The 18,779-nt window shown below is 43.8% G+C and overlaps 1 protein-coding gene across 4 annotated transcripts; it reads right to left on the reverse strand.

Annotated features, from left to right (window-relative positions):
* Positions 1-1,521: 1,521 nt before the first annotated feature.
* On the reverse strand, positions 1,522-18,397 carry smc1b (structural maintenance of chromosomes 1B). 4 transcript variants are annotated; one of them, XM_049007401.1, is made up of 25 exons: positions 17,651-18,395; positions 17,360-17,548; positions 16,900-17,012; positions 16,170-16,373; positions 15,604-15,842; positions 15,033-15,291; positions 14,118-14,258; positions 13,817-13,899; positions 13,482-13,689; positions 12,284-12,469; positions 11,241-11,417; positions 10,471-10,617; positions 8,799-8,936; positions 8,444-8,560; positions 8,131-8,237; positions 7,520-7,661; positions 7,232-7,377; positions 6,231-6,384; positions 5,894-5,986; positions 5,344-5,500; positions 4,359-4,513; positions 3,140-3,291; positions 2,692-2,761; positions 2,461-2,571; positions 1,522-2,172 (listed from the first exon to the last, which is right to left on the reverse strand). In XM_049007401.1, exons 1-25 carry the CDS (start codon positions 17,757-17,759, stop codon positions 2,092-2,094), a joined length of 3,678 nt encoding a protein of 1,225 aa, XP_048863358.1. In that variant the 5' UTR covers positions 17,760-18,395; the 3' UTR covers positions 1,522-2,091. The 4 variants fall into 4 exon arrangements, with proteins under 4 accessions (XP_048863358.1, XP_048863359.1, XP_048863361.1 ...); XM_049007402.1 differs by lacking the exon at positions 8,444-8,560 and having other exon boundaries at positions 17,651-18,396; XM_049007403.1 differs by lacking the exon at positions 1,522-2,172 and having other exon boundaries at positions 4,367-4,513; positions 17,651-18,397.
* Between the last annotated feature and the right edge of the window lie 382 nt (positions 18,398-18,779).

Here is an 18,779-nt window from a genome sequence, read left to right on the forward strand (position 1 = left end):
CTGAAATGTCCTATTTTTCATAAAGCCTTGTATACTATGCTATAACTACAAAACTTACCACTTTACACAGTGCACAGCAACCATTCTCTGGACTTTCTGTACATGCACTGACAAATCAATGTATGTAGATACACCACCGCTCAAAAGTTTGGGGGTCACTTAGAAATTTCCTTCCTTTTGAAAAAAGAAGTCTTTGTCCTAAATGTAGTAAATGACCATTGTAGCTGGAAATGGCTGTTTTTAATGGAACATCTACATGGGTGTATAGAGGCCCATGATCAGCAACAGTTAGTCCGGTGTTCCAGTGGAATGTTGTGTTTGCTAATGCAAGTTTATCATTCACCATTAGAAAACTGTTTGCAATTAAGTTAGCAGATTTACATTGTTGTGGTGATTAAAGAAGCAGTAAAACTGGCATTCTGAGGACTAACCTTGTATCAGGAGCATCAGTGATTGTGGGTTTGAATATAAGGTTAAAATGATCAGAAACAAAGAGCCTTCTACTGAAACCCATCAGTCTATTCTTATTCTCAGAAATGAAGGCCATTCTGTGTGAGAAATTGTCAGGAAACTGAAGATTTTGTACAGTGCTGTGTACTGCTCCCTTCACAAAGGCAGTGCAAACTGGCTCTACCTACAATAGAATGAGAGGCAGGCCCCAGTGCAAAAAATATTAGAGCGTGTAGTTTAAGTAACAGACTCCTCAACTGGCAGCTTCAATAAATATTACCTAATATTTCCTATATATTTTGCTATATCTCCTATTTAAACTCATTTCATGTATGTTTTCATGGAAAACACAGAAATTTCTAAGTGACCCCAAAGTTTTGAACGGTAGCGTATATAACTAAACTAGGGTTTACGCAACCTTTGATTTACCCTGTCTACAGCCCATCATTGGCTGATTGCCTGCAAGTTATAATAAATAATAATAATAATAATCGATACTTTTATTGTCCCCGTAGGGAAATTGTCTTTACGCCTCCCACAACTTCCTCTTTTTTTTCATAGAGGAAGTTGTCTGCGAAGGGCTGCCACCCGTAGCGGCGCCCAGGGAGCTGGGGGTTAAGGGCCTTGCTCAAGGACCCACAGGCTGAGGCTGGGTTTGAATCTGCGACCTTCTGATTACAGGCACACAGGCTTAGCCCACTGAGCCACATGCTAAAGAGAGCCAGACTAGGAAACCACCTTGTGAATTAATGTAACATGTAGGTTTAAGGTGCACGTCTTGTTGCATATCCACTCCTACGAAGTACAGGGCACTAGGCAGTGGAAAACTGGGATACCAGTACATCTTTAAGAAGAAATGGTTTAGAGGAATAAAACATATACACTTTCAGAGATGTGATTAGGAGACAGTATGTTTACTTTAGAGATTCAATGTACCATACCAATAATTTAGCTCCTGCTGAAATAATATCCAGTGACAGACTGAAATATAAATTTAATGGATATAATCTCTGGCACCCTCATCAGGGTAAGTGGTTAGAAGACGAACTGATGAAACAGTGATGAACCCAGTTTAATTACATTTCTATATATTTTTATTTTAAAGCTGAATAACCTGATTTTTAAGAGGCACAGTTTATGGTGACCAAACGTTAACAGAACAGACTGCTTAGCTAAGTTAGTGTATCTGAAGGTGTGGCTTGTAAACAATGGCACATTCCAGCACAAGTTCAACAACGAATTATTGGAAAATCACAAAAACGCAGCTCAACTGATAAAACAATAGCTTCTTGTAAATTTTGCTTCAAGGAATTAGATAGTGACAAGATGTGAGAGGCAGCTGGGAGTAAAGTGGGCTCAGTTCCCACATTCCTCCGTGCTGCCATCACCTATCTGTCAGTGCAAAAGAACGTGTAATTTACAGAAAAGCCCTGAAAGGATTTTTTTCTACATCTTTTAAATGTAATGAATTGTTTTTAAAACACATGCACTGCAAAGTCAGATGGTAAAGATAAACCAGTTAAATCACCACTGAACTACAAACCTTTTCCATGAATAACAAAACACCACTTCGTAAATGGAGGGAAATTAACCTCTTTAACAAAACAAACCATGCTGAGGTCTCTGCGGCTATAAATTCTCTCAGTCTGTGACCGTTTCTTCGTTCAACGGGTAAGGACTGAGGTCCAGGGTCAGGAGACGGCTGAACATGTACTCATCGTACTGCAGGAGAAAAACAAATGTCAGAGAAAAATGGCATGAGAAAGCGATGGAATAGGAATATAATCAATACCAATAAATAAACGTAAGGAGAAAAATTAGATAGTAATAAAATGTTGCATTTATAAAGACATATTTTATCGCAAACAAAGTCCAACCTTTATGCCAATGCAGTGTCACGTACAAAACAAATCATATTCTAAATGAAGTACTTTTACACAAATTCTGGCTCTGGCTTAAGCAACAGCAGTGAGTCATAAGGGGCTCTTCTGCACACTGCACGAGGCTGACCTCAGAGTATACTCCCAAAAGAGCATCTGCCTTGGAGTAGAACTCCTCCTTCTGGGAGATGACAATTATCTGGAAGTACACCCTACACTGCTCGCGGATGTAGCTGGTAAGCTGTGAGTAGGACAACGTGACAGTTATCATCATTTGCTAGGCTGGGTCTTGAAATATTAATGGCGCCCGGCCAAGATTAACATAAATTTTGGGCATATGATACTGTGAAATCTGTCTTGCCTTATTAATGTTGGTATTGTCTAGGGCTGCATCAACCTCATCCAGAACAAAGAAAGGAGCAGGACGGAAACTGCAACATAAATTCAGAATGACAACTGCAGAAGACCCACGGTACCAAGAACAGCACTGAAATTGCTTAATTCCCCTCCCATTCTTTCTATAGTTAATCATATGCAAATATTCTGCTCATCTCAACGTTGACAGCTTCTGGCCTCCGAGGAAGCAGATGACATATTGACATTTGTTGTTGCACATCAAACAGTTTACACTCTATTATTATAAGTTAAATTCGTGACATTCATAATTCCTGATTCCAGCAACAGTGCTCAAACGAAGTTCACCAAGAGCCTGTCAGTGAATAGGGCTGCTTTGCAATTCTACCTCCTATCAACATGGTAGTTAACCCATGGGAGAGGAGTGAAGATCTTTTCGGAAAGACCTCGGCTACCTGTGAATGGCAAAGACCAGGGCCAGGGCAGCTATGGACTTCTCCCCCCCTGACAGGTTGTCCATGGCCATGAAACGCTTGCCTGGTGCCACACAGTTGTAGCTGATGCCATCCAGGTATGGCTCGTCTGGGTTCTCCGCACTGAGGATGGCCTGCAAGGCGAACTGAAGCTGCCAAACTGTCCGCAAGTGTGAATATGTGTGTGCTTGTGAACAGTGTGTGCGTGTGGTGCCCTGTGATGGGTTGGCACCCTATCCTAAGTTATTCCTTGCCCTGGAATCCCACAGCCCTGTATAGGACAAGCAGTACAGAAGATGAATGAAAGAAAGACAGTATCTGCATCCAATCATCCGTCCGGGAGCCTAAGCAGAAGGCTGGGCTACACCCTGAATGAGTGCCAGCACATCACAAGGCGCTGAGAAGCGCTGACTCGCATAGCTCTGTATATTCAGGCAGCTGACATAAAGCAAGTTTACCACTTCTATGAAGACATTAAACCATATTTATTCACAAAGACAATGCAATGTAATGTTCCAAAATGCAATGGTTTTATCCGAAATACAGCTTCAGAAAATTGTAACCTATACAAAGCTGTAAGCAGCATGCAAGCTGGCATCTGATATTGGCAGGGCCCATATGAATTCATATACATGTGGTGCTATATCTGCTACATTGCCAGAGGAACCACAGCATTCTCAGTATTTTGAACCAGCAGGCTTAATTTTGTACAGCCGCTACGAAAGATTGTGAAGACACTGCCCTGTTTTAGTCACATGGCCATAGAGTAACTACATTAACATAAGGTTGAAGCAGCTTTGTCTACAGCAGCTACGAACTAGATTGCCTTAGAACGATCAAAATGTGAAAAACCAGAATGACAAGCTACAAGTTCTTCTGAAATGCCGTCTTAAATGTCTCCCTACAAGAATTTTGATCTGTTGTTTACTTACTCAAAAACCATTCTTGCATAAAAGTATGGCAAGTAGTTGTCTAGTGTTACAAATTACAATTTGGTGTGGGATATGCGAAAATGGGCCGAAAAAAAAAAATTACACAAAAATTTAAAGTGAAACTTTAAATATAAACAAAATGGCCAGAACAATGGGGGAGCCAAGGAATGCAACATATGCACAAAAACGCGACGGCGCAGTCGACGCAGCGTTAGCATGCAAACAGGTAAAACTAGCTGCCACAAAAGCTACAGGCAGACGTGATGCACCTGCGCACAGGGGTTTCTGCAGAGCTGCTTGTAGATCTGGTCGATGCTGTTGGAAACGTGCTCAAAGCACTCACTGAAGAGCCGGGAGCGCCTGGACTTCACCTGCTGAAACTCGTGCTGGCAGCGGCGAGTCATCTTAGTGCTGGCCTCAAAAGCTAAACATGGGTGGGGGGGAGAGAACAGGGGTTCCCAAGAGGAGTAGTTACTGGTGTTCCAGCCAGTGGTGATTTTAAAAACTACGTCAGCTGAGAACTGAATAAACAAAGAAGTAATCTATGATGCCAAGAAGCGAGCAAAGATCCTACCTGTGATTCAAAAATCGCAATACGATTCGAACTGTGAATTTTGCGATTCAATGAGCCCTTAATGTCAGATATGTGAAAATGCTTTCTAAAGTAGATTTAGTCAACTAAATATCCTGTCATTTTTGTCGACAAAACTAGACAAAAAAAATTAGATGGCTAAAATATGACTAAAACTAAATTGCATTGTCGTCAAAAGACTAAATCAAAATACGCTGTCAAAATTATTACTGCTTCCAGCAAGAGCAAACCTGGCACCAATATGGCAGGTGTAAAACATGCACAGTTTATTCTTTACCGTTTGTTGGTGTGATAACACCAGCATCTCATGCAAAATACAGCCATGCTCAAAGGGCCACCTCATAAAAACCAACTGCAGTTCAATGTTGGCTTAATCAGTCATCGTGCTACATGTGCTTATTCAGATTATTAGGCCGGCACAATGTGTCATGTTAATATCAACAATGTGTGATAAGGACATGCAAATTATCATATTGCAAGGACTGCAAATCAACTGGGTTGAAACCATCAAGTTTTGCTAAAACATTTTTACTTGATCATAGGAAGCAAAACTTAGAAAGCTTCGTAATTTTAATGTAAATTATCATCATACTACCTACCAGAAGCTACTTGCACCTATGCCCATTTCAGTGTGTGTTTATTCAGTGGTAACTGAAGCCTACCTTCCACTATCCCATGGAACATCTCCTTAACCTCATTCATCTTCTGCAGGGCTTTGAGATCTGGTGTACCGGAGCGCTGGAGCGCTGTCTCCAGGGAGCCAAGCGTTTCCTGCAACTTTTCCAGTTCTGATTCCACTTCCTCCTCCCCTTCCAGTTCCTGCAAAAAATTACGCACACATTAGAGTGATTCTTCCAGAAACACCAAAAACAAGCCCAGCTTTTGCACAATGAGAGCTATAAAAGCTGGTTCATGCTATTCCAATCTTTATTCCATAGACTCCTCTGTAATTTAACGTTAACGTGAAGGTGTTATCACACTGATTACCTAAAACACTACAGGTTATATATTGGGTATGACACATTCAGCAAATCATCCACAGTTTATGCCATGTGTTTGACTAGCATCCTGTCCAGGGTGGCCCCTGTGACTTGCCATAATTTACATGTATTCATCTACCAGATGTATATGGCTTTGGGCAAAACTAAGTGAAGAAAGCCTAGTGTCAGAGAACAGGGACAGAGAGAGATGGTGCTGCTTGATTAGCCGTACCTGAAGTTCCCTTCTCAGTGCACTGTAATCGATGACCATTTGCTTCTCACGTTCGTAGATGTCAACAGTGACTATGGTGGTCTCAGAGTCAAGCTAAATAGGATGAAATGGTTAACATAACTATCGACGAATTACATTTTGTAAACTACTGTCCACAAGAAAAGAAAAATCAGGAAGATCAGGAAAAAAATGTTAGACCATTATGCATCTATAATACTATAAGGCTAAGCTTAAAGACAAGCCACATTCAAAGCATCCTTTTCTACAGAATGCGGTTCCCCTGTAACTTCCCGTCTTCCTCCTCTTGCTCCCTCTATCTCCAGCCGCCACTCAGTACCTGCTCCTCGGTGATGTCATCCATGGAGCCGGACAGCAGCGTGACAGGAAGGTCCCGCACCTTGCAGCTCAGCAGCAGGTTGTGTCTCTCTTGCTGCTTCTTTTCTAGCGCTACCTTCACAGACATCAGCTCCCTCTGGAGCTTCAGCAGCTCCCTGAGGACCAGAAGCCATGTTACATCCCTAGGAATATTGCGCATATGTGTTTGTGTTCTAATGATACTGATTACTGCCGGAATAGGGTAGGATTTATCTGAAGTCATCTGGGTTTAAATAAAACTCCCCTTTAGGGTAGTTTAACCGTTCTCAGATACACTTTTTTGTTGTGAACCCAGAACTGGTTCATAACAGGCAGGTTCTGGTGAAACAAGAAGTACGTTTATACATGGCCCTGATAGCACTAGAGGTCCGTTTGAAGCAGAGTGCGGTTCTGCGGGGTAGGAGTCTGTACTCCAGTGCAAAAGGTTGCTGGTTTGAATCCTGTGGCTGGCAGATTAACCAAATCACTGTTGGGTCCTTCAGCAAGGTCCTTAACCCCAAAAACTGCATAGAGGGTGTGGGACAAATGGCTAACCCTGTGCTCTGTCCCCCAAGTTTGGCTCTCTCACCTGTAGGTGTTTGACAGGAGAAAGACGAGAATTGTGAAGACAAAACGATTCCTACATACTTACATTTGTATTTAGCAGATGCTTTTATTCAAAGAGAAGTACATCTGAGAAATCGGGGTGAGCTGGTCTCGGGGCCAGCTGGGGTTAACAGGCCTTGCTCAGGGTTCCAATGGTGCAATCACTCTGCAGAGCTACATCGCCCCCTTGTGCTTGTGCAATGATGAGCAGTATCATTGATGAGTGAGAGAACGAGCATGGGCAGCATGACAGTGTACAGAATAGTAGACAGAAGGTGGTGTGGTGCTGTGGTAAGCAGGGTAAAAGTAGCTCTCGGGCTGCTGTGCTTATTGCGATGGACTCCCCTTCATTTCAGCTTCCCCTAGGGGCTCTCGCACCTGGAACACTGCTGCCGCCCTGTCACCTTCTCGTCCAGCCTGGCGTTACAATCGCTGACCAGGGACTTCTGCCCGAGCAGAGAGTTCCTCAGCTCCTGCACTTTAACTATGATCTCATCCAAGCCCTTCATCAGCTGCTCCTCCTCCTTGGAGGAAACAGAACATCAGGCATTACACATATGTTGATGCTGGCACACATAGGCAGGCGTCCATGCAACTCCTGTCCCATTTATCCCTGTATCTCTGTAAAGACATTGTGAGAATATTCAGCGTGAGATGGAGAATTGCCTTCCTCAGCTGGGAGACTCCCTGCTCGCCCTTGCGGAGGGTGTCCTCCCACTCGCGGATCTTCCCCCGGCTCTGCTCAAGCTGGCTCTGCTCGAACTCCAGCTGGGTGGTCAGGCGCGTGCGCTGGGTCTCAAACTGCAGCCTGTGACAGAGAACAGACAGATAGGAAGGAGAAAAAGGAAGAGAGGGAAAGAAGAAAGTGTTTCATAACAAAGCTAAATATTATATAAGGATGTAGAAGCCAATAGTGCCAAAGGTAAAGAATGAATATAAATAACAAAAATTCAATTATGGATTCCTTGAGAAATTTCAAACAATTCGAAAACATCAACACATCATCGTGCATTCTATACAAAGACTGCACCATTGACCCTTCATCCTGAAGACTTTCTACTATATTCAGGTGCTGAATTAAAGGCGAACACACCAGCCTTTTCAATTACATAATAACACCATACAGGCAACACCCATCCATCCAGTTTCCAACCGCTTATCTCACGCAGGGTCACGGGGCCCTGCAGCCTCTCCTCTGCAGCCCAGGGCACACATTTGGGGTACACCCTGCACTGGATGCTAATCCATCGCAGACAATCACTGTCATAAGATCATACCTCTTGCTGTCCATTTCCTGCTGCTGTTTCAGATACTCTTGCTCATACTCGCGGATGTTTGCGACGCCAATTTCAGCGCAGAAATCAGAGAACACTTGGTCGTCCACCTGGAGAGAGCGTGGGAACATGCGCAAGCATGGTAAACGCCAAAACTTACACCGAGACCGCCGAAGCTACAGCGGCAGGAATCACCCAGGCAAACCTGCCCACACCATATTACTGTAAGCTCTCAGTACGTAACTCTGATCACAGAACATGAAACAAAGCAAAGAGAAAGGCGGGTAATAATCCATCATTTGTCATCTTAAGGTACCTCATTCAGCTTAGTTTGAAGATCCCCTATTTTTTTTTCCTTCAACTCCATGTTGTCCTTCTGCATTTGAATCTCTGACTCCAGATTGAGAAGTAAACTCTCCAGCCTAGATTTCTCCTGTGTCATAGGTAGACCTGGATCAATGCTAAGGCTCTGTACTAATGCTCATGCCATAATGAGATAGACAGATAGATAGATGCTTTCTCCAAAATATAAGCTGCTTTGGATAGAAGTGTCTGCTAAATTAATGTGAATGTCTGACATTACATTTCAAGGTACAGATGTTGATGGAGCTGTTAGAAATGCGTGCAAGCAGAACACTGAACAGCCATACGACTGATGGCGGAGGCGTTACCGCGAGACAGGCGGGGATGTTCTTCTTGCGGATGGCATCCAGCTCACTGAGAGAGAACTTGAGACGGGTCTGGATGCCTTTGACCTGAGTCTGCACCTGCTTCAGCTCTGCCTCCTTATGCTTCAGCTTCAGCAGACCCTGTCACGTCGCACGTGGCATAGTCCCGTCATGCTGCCCTGACACGCACTCATCAATTTACCTGTCTGCCTAATACAGGCAATACCCACGTTACAAACAAGATCCGATCGCTAAGTCTGTCTTTAAGTCAAATTTGTAGGCAAATTAACAATACAGTACATAATAATACTGCCTGTACTTAAAAAATTGAACGTAAATTCAGATACAGTGATTAGGAGATTAAAGCAGACAGTTTAAAAGGACAAACTTTTATGATTTCCATATGCTAGCAAATATACAAGACATTTAAAACTCACTGACTGAACAAGCATTTCTCTTAATAATTACACACGATTTAAAGGCCAACCAAAATGTATAATGCATTTGTCAGTGGAGGGCACCAACTGACTTAACGACAATAGAGAAATATATAAATAAGCAAACATATATCAGAGGCGCTTTTTAGGAATTTTGCATAGAATGACACGTCTTGTGATGTACTATATTATATAGTAAAATAGTTTCTTCTGCTAGAATCTGACATTATGAAATGGCCAGATTTTAATGTGTATATACAGTATATTATTGCTTAAACTAGCTTCCCATACAGAATGTACCCCGGCCTATTGCAATACGCCGCCTAGGATATGCTCCCGCTTAGAAAATGGATGGATGAAAGGATGATTATTATTTATGGCTGTTTTGTATTGATTGGCACTAGTCTGAATGATGTACACAGAATTTCACTGTATTACACACACATAACAACTAATCCTAGATACAAAGGTTAAATACAGAGACATTCTTTGGCCCTGAACGTTGTCACAATTTTAACATACTGGCACCATTAAAAGAAAATGCTCTTTCTGAATAAGAAAAGTTTTTCCCTGATGATAATTTAAGTTTTTTCTATTCAGAAGCATACTTGTGCGCCTTGTCATAAAACACACTCGTCAAAGTCACACTCGTCCTTCACCTTCTGTCCATAATACAAGTAAAATGCCTTATCTAAATTAAGTCATATTTCAATAAATAACAATAAATACGAAATCAGCTATTAGAAATGGCAATAAATTTGATACAAACACTAACCATTACAATTTGATCTGGTGAACAGAAGATAAAGTACAATTTCTCTCATAACCCTATATCTAGAAGCTAAGTCTTTCTTTAATAGCGACGATGCCACCTACAATGAGATTTCGCAGCATGCAGTAGTGGGGTAAACCATAGTTACGTTAACAAAATACCAATATGATCAATGGCCTCAGAGCAGGGCCCAAGGCAGAAGCACATTAAGCGACTGCTTAGAGCCAAGTGGCCACCAGGGGGCCCCCACATCTAAACAACCTGTCAGAATGGGAAAGAAGATGACAAAAGACAACGAGGTTAATCAAGATTTTGCTTAGGACCCTGAAAAGAGTGAGACCAACCTTGAATGGCCTAACCCAATCAAGAACCTGAAACAGTCTTATAGTGAGAGCCCAAACATTCTATGGAGAGCAGGTAGAGCAGGTAAGGCTGCTGGGAGCAGCACGCAGTCGCAGACACTCACGCGCAGCTCTGCTGTCAGCTGCTCTCGGCGCTCCTTCAGCTTGCCCATGTCCTTCTCATCCCAGCGCCGGGCTTTGCTCCGTAGGTCGCTGGCACCCCCAGAGATGGCCCCCGACTTGAAGAACATGGTCCCATCCAATGCCACCGTCTACACGTCCCATAGAACCTCAGTGTCAGCATCTTCATCATCAACATCAGGCTTGTTTTCATTCGTCACTCTATATGAGCAATTAGCCTTGGGCAGTATAACAGCATATGGCAGAATTTTGGAATATTTTTGAGCTGGGGGGGACAGTCACCCACATTATGCTTTATTATAGTATTTATTATGCTTTATTATAGTAGCTCCTAAGTCCTTCCTTATTCTGTGTGCATGAGTACACTATCAGAAAAAGTACCAATACCTTTGAGAGAGTTACTTGTCATTGGGGTTGTACCCTCAAGGGTCTGTCAACCGTACTTTACCATAGGTAAGAGTACCTTTAAAGGTACAGAAATGGACTCAGGAACATTTCCGTACCATCGGGGTACATTAATGTTGTTTGTACTTTAGGGTACAAAACTGTACCAGGGTTGTACCCTTTATTCTGACAGTGTGCTGTACTGAGATACACTGGCATTGCTTAAAGGGGAGAATTTTGTCGCTGTTGATTCAGTACAGGGTTTTACAATGTTTCACTGCAGTATAAGCACTCAGTAAAACCCGAGGACAGTCATTGTGTCAGACCTGTGGGAGGCGGAGTCTCCTGGTGAGTGGCCCCGCACGTTTACCTTGAGGCGCTGAGGGCCCCTGAAGGCAACATGCTGAGCCTCTTTGACGGTGTCGCACACGAGCGTGTTCCCGCAGACGAACTGCACGGCCCTCCCCAGCGGGGCGGCGTACTGCACCACGTCCACCCCCATCTTGGCCCCGCGAACCTCACGCAGCCGCTCGTTCAACGCACTCACCTGTGGCGGCGGCATTGCGACATGCGCGGTTACTGCCTCAGAACGTCACATAATGTTTGGTCAGTAACAATACAGGATACCACAGCATCTTGGGTATATCACAATATTTGGAAAAATCCTGATAATTATGGGCACAAAGCAAATTTCATCGGCAAGATTTCAAAATACCGGAACTGTGTTTCTTTGGAAAATCCTACTAAAATACCATACCCTGCAGCATAACGTCTGGAAGGTATGACAGCATGAAAAATTTTATACCACCCAGCTCCATATAGCCATATATACCCATATAGCTCCAGTCTTTACAATCATCTGGTTCTTCTATTTGTCTGTTACATTGTTTCATGTTCTGTGACCAGAGTTAAAAGTAACTTTAAGGACAGTAAGGACAAAAACATTCTATTCCTCAAAAAAGCTACAGCTGTTTTCACTCACAGGGGGATAGATGTGATTTCACGCTAAGGTTCAACAGGTAACTACAAGCACTTTGTGAGATACACTTTTTCACAACTTCAACTGCCCTACAATGGCAAAAAACAGTAAGTACGCTGACAGTGTAACAGAAAGAGCCTTGAAAGACTTTTGGCTGTCTGCCTGTGTGTAGTCAGTAGGTAAATGACGATGTATTTAGATGTGTAATAAAAAAAAAAAAAATCAAGCATAGCTGATTTTTTGTCATGAGATAAAACATTGCCTAAGAGACCCGATTTTGGTCATAACTCAATTCTGATAAAATTGGTACTTGCAGCGTTTTGCCTTTGTATGGCAGTATACACCAAACATGCTAGAATTCACACCGCAATACTACATGCCAACACCAACACAGGAGGAGGAAGCGAAGCGTCAGCCGTGGCCCCCTGACTCACTTCGAGGTAGTCGAGGGGGAGGAAGGTCTCGGGATCGGCCCGCTCCTGCTTCAGAAACCTGATGCAGTCGCGTGCCACCTTCTCAGACGTCACGACAATGGCATTCATGTATCGGCCAAACATTTTGGTCACCGCCAGCTGGTACTTCTTATGAATCGGATGGCAGAGGTCTAACAGACGGCCGATCTGCAGCATGAGGACCGGGAGGGGAGGGCATGGCCAGGAAACACTCGTAAATAAAATCAACGTGCTACAGACATAACTGAACAATTAGCGCGCACACAGCAGCAATCCATCCGTCTTACAACTGCTTATCCTGGTCAGGGCTGTAGGCAACACATGGCACAAGGCAGGGTGGTATTCCAACCTATCAGAGGGCAGATACACATATATACTCCCACATGCATGAGCAATTCAGAGACAGCCATTCAGCCTAACTGCATGCTTTTAGAGAGTGGGAGTAAACTGGAGTGGCTGAATGGAACACACATAAGACAAACATGCAAACTCCACGCACACACACGCGCATCTAGATTCTTTGTGGGGACTGACAATTCATTTCTATAGGAAAACCTTAACCTCAACTATGACAACCTTAATCCTTACCCAGCCCTAACCTTAACCATAAATAACCAAACAAAATACATTTGGAATTTTTCATTTTTTGATAGCAGTCAAAGATTTTTATAAAACACAGCTGGGGTGGATCAAACATAACAACAGTCACAAATTTGTTTTATTTATCCAACACTATTCTAGATTAACACAGATTATGCACTTTTGATGTCAAAGGCTAAGATCATATTTTATGGACAAAAACACAGTATCCCCTTCACATATGCGAGGGATAAGATGTGTGGCATACCCAAGCCAAGACGTGTCATTTAAAAAATTTAGTATGCACTTACACCAATAAATATTATTTCTCACTAATATTTACATATTATATGATTTTATGCGATCCAAATCATTTTTGTATGCATCATGCATCTCCCGGCAAGTTTCTGTGATGTTCAAGCAAGCTCCACAAATACTCCAATTTAATTGTTCACGGCCAACTCACAAATAACCGTGAACATCAAGTCCATGAATGTGAAGGAGTTACTGCATGTCTTTTGGATTCTGTCCACAGCCCCCGGGAATGAACAGAATGAACCTCTCATCACTTCTGTATGGAAGCTGAAGGCACGAGTGTTACCAATGCCTCTGGGTAGAGTTTCCTCAGGCTGTCCAGCATCTCGCCGCGGCGCTGCTGCCGCCGGCTCTCGTGGCCGTCGACGCAGGCGTTCTGTAGCTCGTCGATGGTCTCGGCCAGCTCCCGCTCCACCTCCCGGCTGCGAGCGTGGCCCTCATCCAGTGCCACCCGCAGACTCTCCTCCAGCTGCTGCTGCTCAGCCAGGGTGGCACTGGGTAGGGATAATGCGGGTGGGGTTACCGGGAATCATGGCAGGCAGATTCTCATATGCCATCTTATACACGTTCACAGGACGGCTGAGTGCACTCAAACGCACGGCGACCGCAGCAGTGACACACCTGCAGGTGCTGCTGTATTCCCCCAGCTTTTCGGCTCTCCTGCTGCACTCCTCCAGCTGTGCTTGAGTGTGCTTGATGCTTGCCTTTGAACACAGGTATATTCAGTGCAGGGCCATCAGACAGCAACCATCTCAGCAATTGAGATATAAAAAATTAAGTGATAAACACCGGCTGTGAAGAACCAATTAAACACTTGTACTTGGATCCCTGCAATCATTCATCAGCTCTTAATGTCATGGGCAAACATGCAGGGACACACAAGCACACAAACACAAAAAAATTCAGGCTCAGCTATAGATACCTGCACTTCCTTCTTCCTCCTCTGGTCAAACTCCAGTTTTCCCCAGTCAGCCTTCACCTCCCAGCGAAGCTTCTCCACCTGCTGCCTCAGGGTGGAGCCCTGCTTCCTCGACAAATCCTTCAGCTCTTTGTAGTGTTCCAACTGGGCCAAGACACACACACACACACACACACACACACACACACACACACACACACACACACACACACACACACACACACACACACACACACACACACACACACACTTACTTAGCTTTAATTTCATTTTCATTTGTGTTGCTGGGTCATTACTGAAAAGCTAAAAATCACTGGCAAAACCTAAGACTGATCACAAAATATGACACATGTAGAGTATTTATTCAGTATATATTTTCTGTGATAGTTTTCAGCAAGCTTTCCAGATTTCAAAATATTAATTATAGGTACTAAATAAAACTATTAAGCTATCAATTTATAGGTTATTCAATTAAACCCATAAAACTACTTTGCTGGTTGACTCATAGATCAAGGCTCTTGTTCATGCTCAGGTTGAGAAGATCAGCAAAACCTTCCTGGAGTGACTAACTGCTCAGCTCTTAAGTCAGTCTGGGACACACCGAGTCTAATGCCAGGTTTTTCACTTATTGCACTCTTATGTAAAAACATTTCTTTATATGTTGTCTTGCATATAACATAAATTAAGCAAATGACACCCAAAAACAATGGCGATAACTGATCATTAAGACATCATCCCATTCTGGTTGTACCCCGTTTCCACAACGCTGTCCAGGATGGATGGAAAAATGGAGGGAATGCTGAGCACTACTGGTTATGCTAGATTATAAAGTGGCTAACCAGCTAACAGCTGGAATTCCAAATGCTGACAGCATCCAGCTGCCGAATTCCCACCGTTTTCACCAACTCCAACCCCCACCTGGGCCTCTGCCAGCTCCACAGTAACACCCCTGGGGGCTCCCTCCGTTTGCGCCTCCTCCTCAAACTGTCTCCAGGAACGGTCCAGCTGGACCAGCTCAGCACGCAGCTCCTCCAGCTCCTGCTCTTTCCTGCGCTGCTGCTGAAGCGCCCCCTGCAGGGAGCTGTGTGCCGAACCCAGCTTCCGCACCTGGTGAGCCGTCTGTTCTTTGGCCTTGAGATACTGAGACCTTCGGTGGGCCTGTGTCTGTTCCTCCATGCTGGCCACACACAGGAGAACAAGTGTAGGAGAAGAAATGTAGTAGCAGGGAATACGAAGGGGAATCAAGGTCCACATATGCTCCTTGCTTTACGATAAGTCAGCCTACAGTATTTCGACTTCATGCGATATATGTTCAGCAGTCATCAAAATTTAAATATTGATCTGTTCCTGGACTAGCAATGTCGTACGTTCTACTCATGCCGGGCAATAGCAGCATCCACTCAGGCACGCCTCCAGTGTCTGAAACGATCGGCAGCATAAACATCAAGCTTATAGCAGAGTAAAGTCCTCAAAACACAGCAGCACACACCGTACTTCCTTCTCTATCTTCTGCAGACCCCGGGTCACATGGCCCAGCTCCTTCTTCAGGACCTGCATACTCTGTTCCCACAGCACAAGGCCACTCTTCTTCTCCAGGACCAAAGCCTGCCAGTGTTGCCGGGAGGCCTGCAGGGCATCCAAGTCCTTCTCGTTGTGAAAGAGCTGACATAGGATCAGCTGTACCTTATTCTGGTTCAGGTCATCCACGATGGCCTGGTACCGCTGCACCTGGAGAACAGAAGACGAAAGGGGGTCTTGTCTTTCACGGAAATGCTACCTGTGGCAGAAAAATAGGGGCGGCATGTGGACTAGGATGCTGAGCCTGTGATTGGAAGGTCGCCAGTTTGAATCTCAGGGTCAGCTGAATGAGGCCTTTAAGCCCAAACTGTCTTACCCTGCCATCTCACAACATTATCTTTGGATAAGTGATTTGCTATACAAATAAAACGCAAAAAGACTGCCTGTTATACATGCAAGATTTGACGCATCATATCTGTTGGACAGACGACATCACTCGAGCCACTATGCTCCTCTTCCCCCATCCCGACTCTTCACCTCCTCCTTCACTTGTGAGGCATGCTTCTTCTCTGCAGCAGCTGTCTTCTTCTTCTTGAAGTGGAACTGCGTGTCCTCCTTGGCCCTCAGCAGGGCCTCCTTGGCCCGGATGTACTCATCTGCCAGCTCCAGTGAGCCGCTGATGCGCTCAAACACGCGGGTCATCTCCTTGGCATTCTTCATAGCGATCGACTCCACCGTCCCCTGTCATTAGAAGCCGCCCCATAAAGATACAAACTCACAGTAAAGCCCCCCCCCAGTGCTTCAGCTATATTTATACAGGATTAAATGTGCTTATTTCAGCTTTGGAAATGGGTGTACTCATTTAACACCAGAGTCTTCTTAATACCTCAGAATGACCACCAACGTATGTTCATCTAATTCCTCAACAAGACACACCCCAGTTAGATTAGACGCGCTGGCCTAGAGTGATTATTAAGGTGGTCAGTAACCACCACTGGTAAACTTCTGTCAGTAACATAGATTATCACACCACTCTGCTTTGTAACTAAACTCTTATTGTTGCCATTTTATACTGCTTTGTGTTTCTTAATATTACATATTTCCCTTCACGCACAATTCTGGATGTAGGTAGAAAGCATTTCACTATGAAGATGTAGAGTGTATGAATTTGTATGTGATGAATAAAACTTTAAACTATGCTGAGGCAAGAAAACAGCCTTCCAAGGGTGAAGTTATAGCGGACTGTGAGTTCCATACGGATTCTTGCCTGGAATACTAGACAGTTCCTGGCTTTAATTAGCACTCCGATCTTCTCTAGTGCCGACGCGTACTCAGTAAAGGTGACCAGTCTGCCATTGATTCGATATTCTGATGCATCTCCTGCATAAAAACAAAAAACAAACCACACACACAAACCAATCCAGCACAATACTGCCACTGAGATGGCGGCGAATTCTGGGGCGAATCTCAAAACCAAGAATGTAAAGGCCGTACTTGTTGTCTTGGCAAGAGTGGTCTTGCTAACTTGCCTTCCAAGAACAACCTTGGGGCACAATGAATCATGGGATTGGTGTCGTTCCACAAGGATGCAACTGATGCATCCTTGATATTTGGGGTAGGGGCAACATAGACATCCAGGGATTGTTTTCGTCCTCTGTATTTCTGTTCTTGAGTTTTGGGACGATTGAGGTTCACCCCTGCAGTTTCTGATGTCATGGAGGCCATACCTGCCACAGTCCTCTTGAAAACGATCTCCTCACCGTTGTCTTCGCAGTAGACCATGGAGACGCTGGCGGTCCCAGCCACGGGCCGGCCTACGTGGGCCCCGCAGATGAGCTCCCTGGCCTGGCGCACCCGCAGCGCAGCAGCCCGCTCTCCCATGACGAATCCCAGCGCATCCATCACGTTAGACTTACCTTAGGAGCCCCAAAAGAGACAGATAGGGGTACCAGTCTCAATAAAAAAACTTTTAATTCGATACTCAAAGATGGCCACAAGCCTGCAGGAAATTCACGTACCGGAGCCGTTTGTGCCAACAATGCAGGTGAACCGCTTGAACGGCCCGAGGACCTGCTTTCCGCGCCACGACTTAAAATTTTCAACTTCTATCTGCTTCATATAGCCCATCTTGTCGTTTTTGTGCCGTGTCCCGATTTTACCCAAAGGAAAAGCTCTTTATCTTAAATTAAGCTGTTAAACTTAACTGTCCACTAATATCGTCGGACTGCGCAGGCGCTCTGAGGGGGATCGTTTTCGCGGCTTTTTGGAGCTACGAAATATTGCGCCTTTTCTACTGCTCGACTGTTTTATATGAATAACTTTGTGTGACTGCAGTGTGACAAAATGCAATGATAAATATTCCGTAGTGAGCAGCCAAATGATTTGCTACATCTAATGCAATACACAATTTTTATTTGGCTATTGTGTGGAAGCGTTAGTTTTCCTGAATTTTAACTTAACCACACTCGCCCCTACTATAGAACAGGCCGTCTGGAATTAAACACGAGGGAGTATTACTGTATTTCGTGTATAATAATGTATGTTATGATTCACAACTATAATCCCAAAATGTGGGATAAATTAAGAATACACTTACGAGAATTTAAATACAAAATGCAGCCTATTTTGAACTAAGTTAATAAACTTGTAGCAAGTAAGAACAGCACACCACTGTATTGAGCCTGCACCATTAAGAGGCATTTTTTGCTGGTTTGTCTGCCAGATTGGAATCTGGAAATTGTAAATTAACATACTAAGGGGTGGAAAGTTGGGCATTACGGTTTATTACAACGACAGCAGATATTTAAATAACAATGATCTGCTAATAAATGTTTATGAGCATAATCAATGTTTTACCAGAGCTTAATTAACACATAATTTCTAGCACTGATTTAGCAAGTGTTTCATGAAGTGAATATTTGCAATAAAAACGAGTAATGGTCAGAAGGTTATACGATAATCTATTAATTTCCTCGCAGATGTTTGTTGTTGTTGTAGTCGTAATATTTTTTTAAAAAGAAAAAATGTTGTCAGTGTAGACGAAGTGACAAGGCTGACCGAGCAGTTATTCACTTAGACAAACAGAACAACACATTACGTAACTGTTTTGGTTCTATTAAAAACTGCGGGAAAAGTGGCATGGAATTA

The sequence above is a fragment of the Brienomyrus brachyistius genome, chromosome 3, assembly GCF_023856365.1.
Source record: "Brienomyrus brachyistius isolate T26 chromosome 3, BBRACH_0.4, whole genome shotgun sequence".
In the NCBI taxonomy this organism is placed as follows: domain Eukaryota; kingdom Metazoa; phylum Chordata; class Actinopteri; order Osteoglossiformes; family Mormyridae; genus Brienomyrus; species Brienomyrus brachyistius.

Excerpts from the sequence above, each read along its gene's own strand:
- smc1b (XM_049007401.1), bottom strand. The coding sequence starts at position 17,759 with ATGGGCTATATGAAGCAGATAGAAGTTGAAAATTTTAAGTCGTGGCGC. Across the intron at positions 10,618-11,240 it reads GGGGCCCTCAGCGCCTCAAG|ACGGTGGCATTGGATGGGAC; the intron begins GTAAACGTGCGG and ends TGGGACGTGTAG. Across the intron at positions 5,501-5,893 it reads CACTGAGAAGGGAACTTCAG|GAACTGGAAGGGGAGGAGGA; the intron begins GTACGGCTAATC and ends AATTTTTTGCAG.